Below are 19104 nucleotides of genomic sequence, written 5' to 3'. Positions count from 1 at the left end.
TTATTTGCCCATTAATGTTTGTTGTTCTTGCTTTACAAAATAAGAATTCCTCACCATTTTCATTTCTTTTGACATCATGACCGTCTTCTCATTCAAATCCGTATTTTCAGAACCTAATTTTATTAATGTCTGTTTTTCAGTTGATAATTTAGTTGGACACATTTGTGACATAACCTTAGGTACAATGGCTAATTCACAAGAATCTTCATCACCTGAGTGTGGAATGTTCCTTTCATCTACTAGCACTGCCGTCGATGACAACAGTGAAGATAGTGGCATTGGTGGAGGTAATGATGGTGATTCATTCATCGTAACTCTAAGTGTAGTATGTTCACTCAGTTCTGACTGAACACAAAAATTCGGCGGATTCTATAGACAAACATAAAAACAAATATATATGTTCATGAATTAAAAAATTGTGAAGCGAGAATACTGAATAGTTGTAATCTAAGAATAAGAATAAAGTAAACCACTAAGGTTGACATAAAATATTGGGTGGAGTAGATAGGAGTAACAGAAGAAAAAAGGGTAAGTTATTACTTATATGATAACTTACAGTAGTTATGAGATATATTTGTAGCCATATGAAGAATCCTAAAACTCTTGATTGAATTTTAGAAAAAAATAAAAATCGATGGTTATGAATTTTCACAAAACTGAGTAGAAACTTTTATTAGTGAAACAGGTTCGAATACATTTTCATCCTCATCTTGCCACAAATTTTTACCTTTTCATTATGAAATTTGATATTATATTCACTTTGATGTTTTACCACTCGCTATGCGTTAATTATAAAAGGCGTTTCTATTATTAATGTCTCCAAGTGTAGCTGAATAAATGGTATTCCTTATATCTCACAACGATTTCAACCACCTATAGCTGGTTGATATGCAAACAACTAAGTCCCGCTACATAAAATTGTTCATACTTTATGGCCTAAAAGTCACGAGTTTCCTGTTATCTGATAACAAAACCAATAAAACTCACTAAAAAATGTTTGCATGAAAATGAATCATTTAAGGAGCAATCATTTATAAATTAAAATTATTAAATCAAAAACTTCAATAAATCACTAAATGCAACAGGCAGACAAGAAAACTATATGGTATATAGATAGTCTGCTGTTAGTAGAAAGTCTTATGTTGACTAACAAATTAAAACTAACCTTGTAAACACAGCTCACACAGTAACATCATGAAATATTTACCTAAAGATTGTATAAAACGCACCAATCTTTTAAGATGTAATTAATCAGATTCCTAATTTCACCTTACTTCAGCTTCTTTTCCACACCTTTGCCTATTTCCAAATCATACTAGTTAACGAAATTTCCCTTATTCTACATGCTTGAGCTTTTTCCCATTTCATTTACATGAAAGAACGGAAAAAATCTAGCATCAGTAATATACTGAGAACAATCAATTTTACATATACACTTAGTAGCAAATCTGCCTTTCACAAACAGGTTCAAATAACAAACTATCCAAACTAGTTTTATGAAATTGATGTCGCTTAAAGATTGAACCGAAACAACCAATAAGTTCGAACTACGATCCACGATGAATCCTGAATGCATTTCACTAAATCAATCCGTTCACAAAGTTTGGCATTTTCATTAAACCGTAAGCTTCATTTGAGTGTTGAATAGTCAGTATCCATTTCGTATCTTTATCACATCCCTGACAAGTAAGTATCCAATCGAAAATACTTCTCTAAGTGTTTTGCTTATGACTCTGTCCATAAACACAAGTTGGAAGATTCATCAAGACTCGGAACTAATCCATAAAGTTATTGACTTTAAGTCTGGAGCGTGTAAGGAGATATAAACATTCTTATTTTGGTGTCGATTGTAATCTATATAAGGAGACCTGAAGTGAAATCTCTGAAAAAAGATTTCTATGAAGAATATGTATTGGTCTTTTTCTCCCTCTGAATCTTGATTGTCAACATCAAGCAATACCTTGAGTCCTTCGATTCCATCCAATGTTTTTGAAATTTACTCCTCATTTTTAGCTTTCTGTCGCATCTGAAACCGGTTTCGTTCTATTGTCTTTTGCCTAGTTCATTTCTTCTCTAGCTATTCAGATATGAAGTACGTACACTTGAACCAACACATATTTGTGTCAGATCGTACCTTATCTACAAGTGATCGATGAACTTTCGTCAACTGAGATTTATGGAGCATAAAAAGGCTTATATAAGTGGAAGACTAACATAAATGTACGTCAGGTGTACCAGTTTACCGTTTAAAATGGTAAATAAAGTAAGTTATAGAGTGTATGAAAGCCAAATGTTTCATAGAATACATAAAAAGGACGTCGGATCCCACATGCTAAATATTTTAGTCAGTTCAGACTAGTAGGACAATTTTATTTATTCAGTTGAACTGAATTCCATTTTAGGTTTTTAAAGTGAGATTCCCGATAGTACTTTGCATATAATGATAAGTTTTCTTAAATTAGAAAATTATCAGAATAAGCCACCGAAAACAATTTCCTTAAAAAGACTACGCATACTTGATTACCCGTGTCTCTAAGGCACTTCTCACACATAGTTGGACCGGTGAATGAGTGATATTAACATCAGATCTAATTAAGGCGCAGGGCTTTAAGATGGACACACTAATTTGATACTAACCCATAAACCCGATAAGGGTTTACGTGAACTTTGTTATAGAATATAAGGCATCTACCCTGGAGCTTTACTATGTAGAAAGCAGTGGATACTGATGAAAAGTATAATTAGAGGTTGAAAAATCGTATTAACCTCTTGTTGAGGTGCAAACAGAGAATAACTTATTCCTCAATGCCTATATATTTCGGATCGTACCTTCCATCAGGTTTTTCTCTCGACATTGTTGAATTACCTTCACTATGGCATACTGAAGTACTAAAGGCCAATACGACTTACTGTCGTACTGGATCTCACATTTTATCGATAAGTTAGTCCTATTATAAAACTGAATGGATAATGTCACTAACTCCAAAAGAGACCAGAGTTTATACTTTATTATTAAGAACGAAATCTTTTTTACGTAACCATACATTACACTAATCAGTTCAACAAAAATATGTCATGGTTGAACTCATTACTAGTAAATGACCAAATAACATCTCCATTTTGTACTTTTGAAAAAAATTATGAAGATTTGGTTAATTGAAAATAAGAAACAAAGTAAATTAAAGGAAACTTCAATATAAGCGTTCAAAAAAATTTGTAAAAACATTCACCAATATTGAACAAGCTAGTGAAGTCCAAAACTAAGAACTTTTATGGTATCTGTCACTTAAGATGTTGGTTAATACTACCATTTTGACAAATTAAAATGCAAAGTAGTACAGACAAACGCCTAAGTAATAAAATACATTTTGGCAACTAAATATGTCATTAACAAACCTGGGATATTGAAGGTATTTGAACAAATGAACGGAAGTATTGCATGTGAGATACATTTTCAAAAAACTTCTTGACAGAAATGTGGAGATCTCTGAATCTTTCTCTGTGACCAGACATTGTTCCATTGCCTAATAATTCATGTAACTTAAAGATGACTTGTACGCTTAGCTCATAGAGTGCTGCAGCATCTTGAATACATTGAATGAGTGGAAGAAGTTTACATTGACCAGAGGGAGTGAATGAAGCGGCTTGAATACCCTCCAAAGAAAGGAGCACAACGTCTTTGAAGCGTAATGTTTCTTCTAGCATATCCATAAGATCGACACTAAATTGAAATCTTAAGAAAAGGAACAAGGTAACCATTTATTCAAGAAACCCTGAATCCTGATAATAGAAATGAAACAAACCATAAGATGTTTATCTACATACTTATATAATATTAGCAAAAGTGTGATTTTAAATGATCATCATTTCAGCTATAATCAAACTGATAAAACAACAATCAGATCGTCTGATATGGTGTATATCCTTACTACTGAGCACTAGCCAGAAAGTTTTATTAGAGAACTGGTAGTTATAAGGTATATCGCCGATTCAATATCGTATTTAGCAAATTTAGTTTAAATTAACTCTTTTTTAATCTTTTACTGCCACTCGACTCCCAAAAGATTAAGTTGTCTGAGAATTAGGTTAAAGGTTACATAAACTAGCATGAATCGCAGAACAAACTACAAGTTTGATACTAAATATTTCTTATCTTACAGTTTGTAGCTGTTACATAAAACATGAATATTAGGCCGCTCCACATCTAGTAGGAATGGTCACAGAGTAGAAAATATTGAAGAAAGCTCTACAGAAGTTGCGACATGATGTCAATCAATGAGGAAATCCCTATAGGTCTGCGCAGAGAATGACAACCTTCCTGACTGACACCCTAGAGATTTTGAGAACCAATCTTTGTATAATAAAACTGACAGGCTAAACATCTACACTAAAAACATGGGCAAGGTTGTTTTAGACTCTCACCAGTCCCAAAATATAGATACAAGCATATTCGAAGTTTTTAAGGCTTTCTACTGAACGTCAGAACGGTTTAGAAACTAGGCTTAAAGACAATTTGAATTTGATTTTTTGATTTACCAATAAAATCCTTTTTTCTAATCTCTCCTTTTCTAATAGAAAAGATAAATAAACACTCAGAAATATCCAAAGCATTTATATTCACACACTTTTCAAGCCCAAAACTATTGCTTAACATTTAACACTACGTTGAGATGTTACATGGTCGGGTACATATTCTTATCTGAATAAAATTCTATAGTTGCTGGCTTAACCTATCAAAATGAACCAGTCAGTCAGTTACGTGAAGAGTATAACCTGACACATGTACATCCATCCAAGTTTATATTTCACATTACCACAGCAAGATGAAATTATCAAGACAAATCCCAAGAAAGTAAAAGTAGTAACAGTATGAGTAGTAATGGAAAAGATTAGTTTATCAGAATATCTGGAATATTTTCAGCAATCAGGTATTACGAAAAAATCTTTGGAAAGCCATGGCTCTCTCGCATGAAACTGTTGTAAAAGCAAGCTTCCAGACAAAAAACGGTCGTATAACAAGAAACTTGGCATTTTGAGTAAGTTCATTATGACTTATGTTTTATGATTATAATCATTAGACATAAGTTCGTAAGCTACTTGGGCACAAACCATTTTCTGCCATGAGGGTAACTCATGGATGGAAAATATAGGTTTAGTACTAAAATGACTTACAAGTGGTCTACTTGTGCAGAAAGACAACTCTTCAACTCACTAGGAGTTAGCTCCAGACTTCCAGGTAACACTCCATACTAAAATATATTGATCTAATAAATTTACATAGTACCTTTCTGTGTAAACTGATTTTTCGGGTTATTAGTTGACAAAAATCTACGATCGGGTATCCGCACTTTGTCGCATGATTACTCTAAATTATACTAGACTTATTAGCTAAAATTTACCCAGGCGGACTGCAACTGGGAAACTCTGGTTGCGTGACGTAGTCCATCACTTACGCACTAAAATAAGGTATAAATACATTAATCAGTTGTATTGCTATACAATACTTCACGGTGCCCATCTCGGAACAGTTTATGGATAACATATAGAAACTTCCAGCAGACTACAGGGTTAGTGTATATGGCGAGTTTAAGTGCGGTCTCGTAAAAAAATGACGATGACTTTCCATTAAACGTAGCTAAAATAATTCCACGAATATGCTTTGGCTTTGGTGGGACCTCGTGATCCGTGATTCCCTTCAAAATATGCACAACCTAACAGTTTTTAAAATGAAGGTGATTGAATACTTGTTGTTTGTTTGTGTTGTCTTTCCCGACGGCGATGTTTTTTAAGGAATCAAGGTTAGGTAGCGGCATTCTTCACAGTTTGCATACAAAAACGACCTTGAGGTCTGAAGCACGCTCCTTTGGGCCCATTAGCAACGCAAAACTAACAGATTCAAATGGTTGTGCACGAAACATTAGTTCCTGTCTGGCTTAGATTGTTTTCAGGAACAGTTCTTCTTTTATCTACCCCTCATTTTGGCAGAACAATCAAGTTGCGCTGATCTGGCAAAACTACTGTAATACCCTTAATACTAAATACGCGACTGAATATACGATTGAGATATGTACCCAGTACATCATAAGAAAAGAGAATGGCAAATAATCATGTATTTGAATAAATTGCATGTATACAAATATTTGAATTAAATCTAGTTTAATATGTATATTCATGTTATTACATCGAAACATAAAGTAAATCCCAAATAATGGGACTTGGTTTGTCGAGTGTAAGCACACTTATCTCTTCGATATCTCTGTCGCGAGTCGGTATAGACTGGTTGATTTCTTTGGGCTCACGACTTGGTAGCGTTCAATGTGTGGTAACCTAGCCACCCGATTACAGTAATTCTGGTCAGTTTGATAGTTGCTTGTGAATTTGTATATTTTACATTTCGAATTCGCGAGTATGTCGCATGGCAGTAGGTTTTCTAGTACCGGCGGCTATTTTATTACCAGGTGAGAGGTCAGGTGGTCTCAACGTGCAACGAACAACTGGTGGTTCAAAAATAAAGCAAATCGGGTACAGAGTTTGCAATAGAGGGATTGCGGCAAATGAACAATTATTTTCTTAAAATGTCAAGCTTAACGGCCTCTTGTAATATTCTCCGGTTAACAGTTGAAACAGATCTATAGTAAGAAGAGCTATAAATATATATCAGAGGTGCCAAGAAAGAGACAGGACAGAGTCATACATGCCATATATGTGTTTTCGGGAACGTGCCACTGTGATCATGAAAAAGAGAAGGAAATAACAGGGAACAAGCAAGAGAGTAGACAATGTTTCCATAACGAATGAATATGAATCATTTGTGATGGAAAGGTTGAGATGTGAGTGCTCAAATTTATTTCCTTTTGTTAGATAAATTATTACGCAGGTGTAGTTAGATGAATTAGAGGAAACAAGTCAATAGTACGGTAAAATGTGACTAAAAAACTGTACAAATAGAGGAGATTTGAAAGGGAGGAAGCAGTTTGGGATTATCCTGATCTTCAAAATGTCGTAAAAGAAATACAAAGATTAGATATCCAAACGTTGTTTTAGTTATTTTTATTCAGAATTTTTGTCACTATTATCGTTATTCGTTTTCTCAAAGTCACACGTCAGTCACTCCGTTTTAGCTTAAGAGTTTGTTTCAATTTGCGATAGAAATTATCAGTGAAAATTGAAGCCAATTTGAGGTTACATTAGTGTATTGAAGAGGTGGTTTGGGTAGCAAAGCAACAGTGAAACCGTTGATAAGTTACTTCCAACTAAACCACAGGGAGCCCTTAACAGAGGAAATGCTCCTCATTGCATGCGTGGATGGATTAAGATTGTATTCCCATCATCATGTTTTCTGACTAATAACGCCATCCTTCCATCTTTCGTGATGCTAGATGTTGCATCTAAATTCCCCTTTGGTCCATAATACGATCGACTGATTCACAAGTTGCTTGTTATCGGAGGAATAAAACAACAAAACCTCAAATCAGTTGCCGAAATGTTTATTCGAAGATTACATGCAATCAACCATATATATCGTTTTACTAATAACTCTCATCAATTTCACAACAAACCCCTAAATTTTAGGTTCCTACGGCAAAACCTAGGGAAAAGCAAGATCTTGAAATACAACCCAGAGAACACCAACCCAATCACACTTGATGAAGAAGCTCTAGAAGAGGTGGAATCTCTCACGTACCTGGGAAGCAAGGAGGATTCCATGCAGACGTAAAGGCGAGGATTGGCGAAGTAAGGACATCATTCATACAGTTAAGGAACATCTACAACTCAAAACAACTGTCAGCTAATGTCAAAGTCAGAATCATCAATACGAACATCAAGACAGTTCCATTGTACGGAGCTGAAATGTGAAGAACTACTACAACCATCATGGAGAATGTTGGTGGGCGGCATATACTCCTCCACGAGGGGTAACAAGTGCAAGTGAATAACAGGAAAACCTGCAAAATAACAAGTTAATATATTGTGAAACTAAAAGTGAAGTGGGCCAAAATTATAAACAAACTAGTTCAATAGTTACTTAAAACAAATATATTTACTACAATGAAATTAATGATGTTCAAATAATGGTTAATAGTCGATCAAATACTTTCAGTTCCTCCAGCAACACTCCCTGCTATAAGAAGCTTGGTATTTTCCACAGACAAATAAATTGTCAGCTCTGACCCAGGTGAGAATAAGTATCACAAGCAACCGAACAACTATCAAAATAATCATTCAGAAAAACACAGGCCTCAGAGCTTACAGTTTATTTAAGACCATACTTAACTACACGATCCCCAGAGATTCCGGTCAGTACGCTTAGGAATTCTAGTAATCATCCATCACCTACCACCTAAAGAAAACGACTTTCTAACGTCTCTTACCAAGATCTTTCCTGTCCTCAACTTAACTTGTTTCAGAGGTCCATCAATATGAGTTGTAGTGTCGGTTAATATGTCAAGCCCATATACGATATTACAGCTTCTGGACAAACCAATTCACCTATCCATCATGAGTTGTGTTTTCACCTTGTTAATTATTCACTAATTAACCCTGACCATTTATATATGAGCGTAGGTGTGTGTACACTTTCTTATCCTATTTATCACATGTCTGTCGTTTATTCTTGTCTGACTAGAAGTATTGGTTAACGCTAGAAAAAAGTGGGTTGGCTTACCCGCCATCTCCAATGTGTACCATTTTTGTTTCGCTCGCTGATATCTACTCATGTGCTCATAACTTTCCGGCCTGTGTCATTGGACAATAAACTGTAGCTACCGCTTCCTTTAACCTTCTGGTTTTATGTACCGTTAAGATTCGTATTATAACGGTTATCTAGGTGAACGATTAGCGAAGCACGGCACTACAAGTTACCTCGTTCTGCACTAGATCCAAAGGTCATCTATTTCTCCTAGAGAAATCAGAGCATATCACCACAGAGTCACCTTCCACCATATCTCTCCCTAATTGGGTTCATTTGTGACTATGTTATAACAACGAAATGCATTATTTAGGTCACTACTTCAAAAAATGCCAGTGCCGAAGAATTCGCTTTTTTAAATCATTTACGATACATGTCACTTTAATATCAGTGAATACTTACTTACTTACTTACGCTTGTTACTCCATATGGAGCATAGGCCGCCGACCAGCTTTCTCCAACCCACTCTGTCCCGGGCCTTCTTTACTAGTTCTATCCACTTTTTGTGCATTCTTCTCATGTCTGTCTTTATTTCTCGGCGTAATGTGTTTTTTGGTCTTCCTCTTCTCCTTTGGCCTTCAGGATTCCATGTGAGGGCTTGTCTTGTGACGCAGTTGGGTGACTTCCTCAATGTGTGTCCTATCCACTTCCAGAGCTTCTTCCTGATTTCTTCCTCCACTGGAATCTAGTTTCTTCTCTCCCACATTAGCTTGTTGCTGATAGTGTCTGGTCATCGGATCCGAAGTATCTTGCGTAGACAACTGTTAATAAACACTTGTATCTTCTGGATAATGGCTTTCGTAGTTCTCCACGTCTCCGCCCCATACAATAGAACTGTCTTGACATTTGTATTGAAAATTCTAACCTTGGTGTTGGTTGACAATTGTTTTGAGCTCCAGATGTTTTTCAGTTGTAAGTATGCTGCTCTTGCTTTGCCGATCCTCGCCCTCACATCTGCATCTGATCCACCGTGTTCATCAATGATGCTGCCCAGATATGTAAAGGTTTCCACATCTTCCAAAGCTTCTCCGTCAAGTGTAATTTGATTGGTGCATATTGTGTTGCATCGGAGAGTCTTGCTTTTCCCTTTGTTTATATTGAGACCTATTGCTGCTGAGGCTGCTGCTACACTGGTCGTTTTCTCCTGCATTTGTTGTTGCGTTTGTGATAGAAGAGCCAGACCATCTGCTAAGTCTAAATCGTCCATCTGCATCCTGCCTGTCTACTGTATCCTGTGCTTTCCTCCAGATGTTGACGTCTTCATGATCCAGTCGATCACCAGGAGGAAGAGAAAGGGTGAGAGTAAGCAAGCTTGCCTGATACCGGTCTTTACCTCGAATGGGTCGGTGAGTTATCCTCCATGGACGATTTGGCGGTCAAATCCATCATAGGAGTTCCGTATGATATTGACTAAATTCTCAGGCACGCCGTAGTGTCGAAGAAGCCTCCATAGTGTCATCCATTCCACGCTATCAAATGCCTTCTCGTAGTCAATGAAGTTGATGTAGAGTGATGAATTCCATTCAATTGATTGTTCCACAATGATACGTAGAGTTGCGATTTGGTCTGTACACGATCGATCCTTACGAAATCCAGCTTGTTGATCTCGAAGTTGGGCGTCTACGGAGTCCCTCATCCTGTTTAACAATACTCTGTTGAAGACTTTTCCTGGTATTGAGAGAAGAGTGATGCCCCTGTAGTTATCGCACTTGCTAAGATCGCTTTCTTTTGTGTCTTGATCAGAAGTCTTTTTTTCCAGTCTATTGGTACTTGTTCTTCGTCCCAAATCTTACTGAAGAGGATGTGGAGTATCTTGGCAGTTGCTGCTACATCTGCTTTCAGTGCCTCTGCCGGGATGTTGCCATGTCCCGCTGCTTTGCCGCTCTTGATTTGTCTAATGGCCATGCTGATCTCTTCAAGTGTTGGTGGGCCAACATCGATTGAGAGGTCTGTGGGTGCTGCTTCGATGTTGGGTGGGTTCAGTGGAGCTGGCCGATTCAAGAATTCTTTGAAGTGTTCTACCTACCTGTTTCGTTGTTCTTCAGTGTCGGTGATTACTTTGCCTTCCTTGCTTTTCACTGTTCTTTCTGGCTTACGGTAATTTCCAGCAAGTTTCTTTGTTGTATCATACAGTTGTCTCATGTTTCCCTCTCTTGCAGCCTTTTCCGCTGTCATTGCTAAATCTTCCACATATTTACGTTTGTCGATTGTGATGCTCCTCTTCACTTGCTTGTTTGCCTTTGTATATGCGGCTTGTTCCTTGGCATTTTCTGCTCTTGTTCGGCTGATATTGTTTGCTGCCCTCTTGTTCCCCCTTTCTTCAATTTTATCCAGTGTACCAACAGTGATCCATTCCTTGTGATGGTGCTTCTTTTGGCCAAGAACCTCCTGACATGTTGAAACGATTGCCTCCTTGATACCTTTCCAGTTGCTCTCCATGGTAGTTCCCTCTCCATTGAGTAGATCGTGAAAGGCCTGGAACCTGTTGCCGAGGGCTATGTTGAATTTGTTGAATTTGTCAGCATTTCGAAGAAAGGCCGTATTAAAGTTTTGTGATGTTGTCCGCGCCGTTGTCCAGTGCTTCTTAAGTTTTAGTTTCATCTTGGCGACCAGCGAATGATGATCGGATGCTATATCAGCTCCTCTTCTGGTTCTCACATCCTTCATCATCCTCCTGAACTTTTTGTTGATGCAGATATGGTCGATTTGATTCTGTGTAGTGTGATCCGGTGAAATCCAAGTGGCTTTGTGTATGTTTTTGTGTGGGAATATGGTGCAACCTATGACCAGTTTATTGAAGGCACATAGGTTTGCAAATCTCTCACCATTTTCGTTCCTTTCTCCGAGTCCATGTCGTCCCATGACGTCTTCGTATCCAGTGTTGTCCTTTCCAACCTTGGCATTTAAATCTCCCATCAGAATGGTCAGGTCCTTTGTTGGGCACTTCTCGAAGATCGACTGCAGCCTATCGTAGAATTGGTCTTTAGCGTCTTCATCGTAGTCGTTGGTAGGCGCATAGCATTGGATGACGTTCATTGTAATGCCCTCTCTCTTTGCTTTGAGGGAGGCTTTGATGATCCTTGGTCCATGAGATTCCCATCCAATAAGTGCATTTTGTGCTTTTCTGGACAGCATCAGTGCAACTCCTTGTGTATGTGGGGCATTTTCTTCTTCATGACCGGAGTATAACAGAAGTTCCCCTGAAGACAGTCGTTGTTGTCCAACCTGCTTCCAATGTGTTTCACTGATTCCAAGCACCTCCAGGTTGTATTTTTCCATTTCTGCAGCAATTTGGAAGACTCTTCCAGTCTCCCACATTGTCCGGAAATTCCATGTACCTGTAAGAATTGTCTCTCTGGTTGTTGGAAGGTGCATCGGCCTCATGACTTCCGAAGGAACTCGGCTTTCATCATGAGACGTCATAATTATTCCTTCTACTCCCCGGGCAGAGTTTAAATGGTATGAAAATTTTTTTCTGGTCAGCGTTTTTTAGCGAGTTGGTTTTCTACGGGATGGGGTCGCTAACCCCATGCCCAACCCTCCTCTTTTACCCCGGCTTGGGGCCGGCAGTAACCCTTGAAGGAGCTACAGGCGGAGTTAGGAATACCAGCGAGTACTGTCACATTTTCTCTCGACAGCAACAGCTTGGACAGTGTTATTGACTCGAGACCGTTCGAGTCATCTGTAACAGTAACCAGACTTCAATTATCAACAATACTTTCGGCGCTTATAATAAAGATTCAGGGCACTTATCTGTTAAGGATTGTTTGTTCGCGAGTGCACTTAGTACCTTGCGAGTAGAGTCAATCATGCGCTCCCAGACTCATTCCTAGTGATTAGCAACCGGAGAAGTGAAACGCCAATCAGCCCTCTCCCCAAACAAGTGAGAATGTATACATTCCTCTGCCAAAAATTGAAGGCATTCATTTGATTCATATTCGGTTTCCTCAAATTTAAATGATAATCTCAGCACCTCTCTAGTATAGCCTTTAACAGCAAACATCACTAGTGCCATGAAAATCCAGTCGTTAGTAAACTGCATACCATATTCAGAAGCCAGCTCTCAATCTTGGAAAAATAATGCCACAACCATGGTTTTTTTCGAAACGTCCACCTTAATTATGGCGGGGGTTCCTTCTTTCGCGATGAACATTAGTTCTCATCACCCATGTCACAACTATACGTCTTCTCAATAAGCAAAATCCTTCACGAACTAATACTGTCACGTGTGTAGCCCCAGCGTATCCTTCTAACTTATGATGATACTGCAAAGTCAAATCTGTAATTTTACGCATTGATGACGATATGATAGGTTGTTTTATGGAAACAGACCAAGAACTGTTTTCAAACTGCACAAAATCAAATAATAGTTCATCTATCGTCAAAGGTTTCAACATTCGTTGTGGAGAATAAGTTAATTTTAACTTTTGTACTTGTTTCAGGTGAAAGGGCATCCTAACCTTTTCCCCAAACTTCATGCTTTGAGCAGATAGAACCATTTTTGAGAAAATGAAATGTAAGTTTTCGGACTTGAGCAATCCTATCCGTAAAGCCCAATCACTTACTTCCTTACATATCCGAATATCTCCCAGAACGAGGTATTTCTTCGTTTATCTTAGTGTCGGAATACCTCATAACTGAAATATCTACCACTTTACAAAATACTCTATAATACATAGAAGCACAAACAAGTTGACATAGACATGAAAATTTAGTCCCAAATAAAATAATAAACTTCCAATGCCTTTATTTAAGAACTTTACAAATTTCAACATTAAAATTTTGTCAAGATAAGTTCTTAGACCATCCTCAAGAGGAAAGTTTCCATAGAAATCACGGCGAATTCGAATTTTGTGGTCCTTAACGGACGATGGGATAAATTGCATATAAACTCAGTACATAAGCCGCTTTTCTGAAACTAGTGACGCGTCAAGTCTAGTAGAGTGTATGAACTCGAAATCCATTTACATTGAAATGCATTAAGCCCACTGATCGCCATCACATCACTCATCGGCTTATACTTTGACAGAATGTAGCACGACCAGATTTTTGTTACACACCCAGATATTCGAACCAAGTCACACAGGAAACTAGCACCAATGTAATCAGCGATATCTCATACCTCTCTATATGTTTCGGTACAACATGGTTATCATAAGATCCTAAAAGTTCAAAGCCCTTACTATTCATCAATGTCTCATCACTCATCAAATCATTGGGAATCCTAGATTCCTCAATGTGTGGTGCTCACTTTTCGCTGTCCTCATTCAAAATCATCACACCATTTTGGGTAAATGACAAGCCACAATACATTCCCTCGCTCCCACTTCCCAAGTTATACAAAAGTGGCCACTTATGTACTGCCCATTCCTTTATTGTTGTAAGATACTTTTGAGGCTTAGGTGAATTCTTTCTGCTCTTGTGAACCTCCAGATGCTTGCGTCGTCTGCATAGATCAGTGCCTCCGAGCTAATTTTATCCAACGGATCAATAATATAGATCGGGATTAGGAGTGGACCTGAGATTGTTCCTCGTGAAACTCCTAATTTCGAAACCCTCCAACTCTCGTGCATTCTATTCACCTCGATGCGAAACATTCTGTTCTCCAGATAGTTTTGGAGCCAATGAAGAAGTGGGTCAGTGAAACCCTTGATTGCAACCTTGGTTGCAACTTCCCTGGGTGCAAGGATTTCGGCTTACTAAATACTAATCCAGGGGTTACTTGAACGTTTCTCAGACCCTAAAGTTACCATAGGTTAGAAAGGTATTCAGCGCTTGCAAACTCACGGTATAAATGCTCAATACAGTTGGCACCAAAGATCTCCCTCAACTATAAGTCAAAAAGATCTGCATCAGCACATAACTACTAGTTTGTTGGCTTAATCCTAGCCAAGAATAGATCAGGATACCTAAGGTTAGCTTTCATTTTGTCGAATAGCTCGGCCTGAAATAGCTTCCATCGCTTTGGAACTTGACGGTAAATCTGTTTCTCAATACTATGTCAGAGCTACAATCAGAATCCTCCAGGAAGACTCTCCATTTGTGTCCAACTCTCTGTTTGGTCTGTGGCAGGTATTCCTTTCCTCATTTGACCCAGGATCTTCAGCTTCTAAGTGTGCTTTGCCTGGGATCCATCGGGTAGTACAGCATTCTGAATTATATCTCTCACTATCTTCAAGTGGTCATCCACTGTTAGCCTCCACCACTCTTGTAGTCATCGAGGCGCTAAAGATACTCTCTTATGGTTGTGTAGTCTGCCTTGGTATAGTTGGGATAGGGAGCGACCCCGCTCCCTCGTCCCGAAGTATCTCGTTTGTGGCCACGATAGACAATTGTACCGTGGTCGCCACTTCCTACTGATGTGTGGGCATGGTTATCCTCAGATAGAAGCTGGTCATTTATCAACAAATAATCCGAGTTTGAGGACTTTTCTCTATACCTCACCTCGTGGAGCCATCAACATATTCAGAAAGTCATTATATTTAATGTATGTGGTAAGTCACTCGCGGAACTACCACTCAGATGCTGTATCCTGCTTGCTTCTATCTCAGTATTGACGTCAAGAGCTAGTAGTGTTTTGGTCAACCCTCGGGAGTTGATGTTTTAGTGTCAATTGCGTTATCGTTCCGGGTGTTATAACATGTGAATTGCCGGTATATTACCTCAATTAAGTACTCTGTAGCGTCCGAATGGAAGCGTTGCCAGCATGATTCTGTCATCTTGATCAATTCGGTTCTGTGTGGCGTTACGTCTTCTATATGACTGTTATTGTATGTCACCACTCCACCTCCTGTTTTGAGTACCCTATCGCCTCGGAGAAGTGCCATGCCCTGCAAGCTAACTTTCTTATCCGTAATATCAAGCGATAGCCATTTTTCAGTGAGGACTATGGTCTTCAGGCATAACTGGAAGCACATGTTTTTGATTTCTCCTAGTGTACCCCTAGTCCTCTCACGTTGCTGTTGAGGCACATGATGATTTGTCTCATCACCTAGTGCTCCCCTACATCAGAATCTGTCTCCTGGTATTTGGAACAGATTGTTGTCCAAAAAGAGTTGGCCAGTTCCGTAAGGACTGGTTGCTGTAGGTTTCATGTTTGTATAGCGTGTTCCGTTAGCGGGACCGTGGTAGTATGGGCAAGCCAATTATAGTAGTGATGTGAAGACATGCTACGTGATGGCCAACGCCGCCGTTGCATATCATACTCACGAACTTCATCCCAACTACTACCTACTAGCTCAGGCACACTGTGAACTATTACATTGTTCGGTTCTTGTATGATTGAACATCTAGTGAGATCCTTAGCGGCCTACAGTTCTCCGTGTCTAACTTGGGTTTGAGAGGACCATAAAGCGGATAGTCTCTAAAATGTCGGTAAGTTTTCTTTTGAATCGTGTGCTGAGTCTAAAATTACACTCAATGGAGTGAGTTTGCTTTATGCTTCGCTTTGGAATTTATACAGACGACAAATTTTAGCAGCATGGAAAAAATGCTACTGTTGCGTGTGCTTATGTTAAAAACGAGGATTGTAAATCCAGGTTGTCCATCAAGACACTCATCTCATGTCTTAGTTTAGATGACCATTACTGCATTTTTTTAATGAAAATCCGACGCTGTAGACGTTGTGTATAACTAGCTCAAGCTTATGATGAAACACAGACGATTCACTACAAAGCGTTGTTTTGAAAGGAACAATAACCAATGATTATTGCTGATAACCAGACCAAACATAATTATCATCAAGAAAACTAGACTGTGGTTGGTTGTATTTGTAGTATGGTGAAACCAAATGAAAGTCAAAAGCATAAGTCCAATTAGTAGTAAAAATAGAACAACCTCGATATCATTGACTAAGCGTCTGAACTCTAGCCATAATTGGATTGAAAAAACAACGCGTTCTTATCCACAGACACCAGTGAATTGCGATGATCCAGTCACCATCAATGTTTGCTGGTCAGTAACTGAACCCTCCCCGCACTTTTAATGCCAGGCCCTTTTTAAGTTTATGGTCCGGTTGTGGTTTCGTGCTCTGAGATGAGTCATATGAAGTTGATATTTCGCTATTTGGATTAGCCGAAAGCAAGTGCAGCTTTTTTTCAGTCCAAACGAAAACTCTCTTTAAGAGTCCCACCAAATATATATTGTTTACACTATGTCCCTAGAACCTTGTTTAGGATACGGACAGATTTTTATTGTTTACTTTGAAAAGAAATAAGCCTATCTGAAGGATATTTTGTCGGCTGGAAATGAAAAAGATGTGAAAGATTTGTCATGTACTTGTGTGGACTGTAGCACGCCCAAAATATCTAGATGATACAAAAGTCCTTTACGTTGATTTTCGGCTCTCGACTAACTACTGATGACGGTTTTTGAAGTGGAAAGTTCACCTTCAAACAGCTCTTTTTTCGTTTCTCCGTTTTATGTTCAAATTTTCAACCGTCATCATCACAGTGTCATGAGTGTAATTGGGTCCTAAAATGTAGTCTTTGCTAAATTAGCATTTCTTTATAAGATTCGCCAACCAACGTTAGAGGGTTCAACACTTGCTTCTTCAATACATTCATCGCAGATCTACTAATAACGCTAAAGAAGTTTCTGACATAGAAAGCAGGATCTCTAATAATGGCACTTTTCACTTTTAAGTCTCTCATACTGAAATCATTTGAAGTATTAACAGGAATTCTGAAATATTGACAGGAAAACGACCAAAGTACACCGTGTTAGTGAAAGCACAAAAGGTGGAGTTAATCACTGAATCTACGTAAAACTGTGAATTATCAGGAATAATGGAATTTAATATTCGCGAACTACCTTTCTATTTCTTAGAACAAAAACACAACGTTCATTCCCCGGCCGTTATTCTTCCTTACAATGACATCTCCATCTTTACATATACTGGCATTTACTTCATAGGGTTTGAACCCCTCAAAACCAAAGAGATTGTGAGGCATCTACATAAATTGTATCCCACTCAGAGTCTTGAAGAAATATGCTGCTCTTCTTTGCTCTCATTTTGCTACTAACTATAAGTGCCTCCTAGTCAGAAAAAAACAACATTCGGAATGGAAAAATGGGGTAGTTATGTCTGTAAACAAAGAGCTTGTCAAAGAATGAGCCTCCAAAAACCAACCCATCTTCTTGCTCTCTGCAGTTCCTTAATTATGAGCCCTTAGTCTAGCTCCATTAATTCGGATGATGTTAACAAAAAATAAACCCCGCTTAACCTCGTACATATTGGCTTGGTTCGCGTTAGTGAATAAGAGAATAAAACAAGGTAATTGGGAGAATAGTCCCTAGACAAACGTACCTTATACATCAATTAGCTCTGTTGAACAGTAAGAGAAAAGGTGACCGGAGATGGAAAGCGTGAAAACTTAATCTAATAAAGTGTGACTAAGCATTTATATTCGGACGGAAAAACAAGCTATAGATACGTGAGTGGTAAGCAACAACATATATCAACTCCTGTCACCCCTTGTGGGCTATAAGCCATCCACCAGGGATTTCCAACTAACTCTGTCCTGGGCTCCCCTTTCCAGCTGTTGACAAGCGTCACTTATCCCTTGAATGTCACCCTCCAATTCCTGGAGCGATGTGTTCTTTATTTTTCCTCTTTTCGTTATCTGTTGAGGATTCTAAAGCAGGCCTTGCCTTATGAAGGAGTCTGATGGTTCCTGCAAAATTTGGCTTACCTGTCCCCAGCGTCTTCCACATGATCAATGACTGGAATGCCAAGAATTTTTTCCATTCAATACCAATAAATGCGAAATGCTGGTGGGGAGAAACAGCGAAACTGTATTCAATACGTACTACCTGGGAAATTCTAGCATAACACTAAGAGGAATATCATTTATCATATTGGTTATAGTTCTCTTCACCAGCACAGAGTACGTTTGAGCAATAAGTAGTTCTTAGGAGGACATAAAACACGAAAGAGCTGGGACGGAAATATATGCAAAATTTTTAACTGTTCAAATCGGTTAATTGCGGAACTGCATATCGGAACTTACAATGATGACATCCTCTGCTGAATCTATCAGCGGAAGGGTCTATGATTACTTTAGTTCTGAACGTACTATGGCGGATTACCGTAAGTGCAACTCCCCCACTCACTTCTATTAGCAATTAGATCATTTTTCTTTTGAGTTTTTAGAGGGATTACAATAAGAAAGATACATTTCCGTAACCAAGTATGATCTATAACATCCTAGATACAGATCCGAAAGAAAAAATAAATCTCTAATTCCTCCAGGCAACGTTGCAAACTCTTTTTAAAACCCATTCATCACTTTTAGTTTGCAGGGCGGTCTTTAATTGTTGCTCATCGTTCTCACCGAAGAATAAATGAGGCGTACAGAGCAGTGTATTTGAAATTGTTTGTTTAAGCTCTGTAACACTTGCCTCTTACGATTCTC

General features: G+C 38.4%; 1 protein-coding gene across 1 annotated transcript; it reads right to left on the bottom strand.

Moving 5' to 3' along the window:
* Smp_181360 (huntington inteteracting protein-related) lies at window positions 1-5518 on the bottom strand (the record flags this gene model as incomplete). The annotated part of the gene is made up of 5 exons (XM_018799215.1): window positions 1-369; window positions 3397-3733; window positions 5173-5249; window positions 5285-5363; window positions 5454-5518. The coding sequence occupies 5 exons, from the start codon at window positions 5516-5518 to the stop codon at window positions 1-3; spliced, it is 927 nt and encodes a 308-aa protein (XP_018651026.1).
* Window positions 5519-19104: the final 13586 nt, after the last annotated feature.

The sequence above is a fragment of the Schistosoma mansoni genome, chromosome 3 (assembly GCF_000237925.1).
Source record: "Schistosoma mansoni strain Puerto Rico chromosome 3, complete genome".
NCBI lineage: Eukaryota > Metazoa > Platyhelminthes > Trematoda > Strigeidida > Schistosomatidae > Schistosoma > Schistosoma mansoni.
Note: the sequence above shows the minus strand (reverse complement) of the source record. Positions and strands in the feature narration are given on the sequence as shown.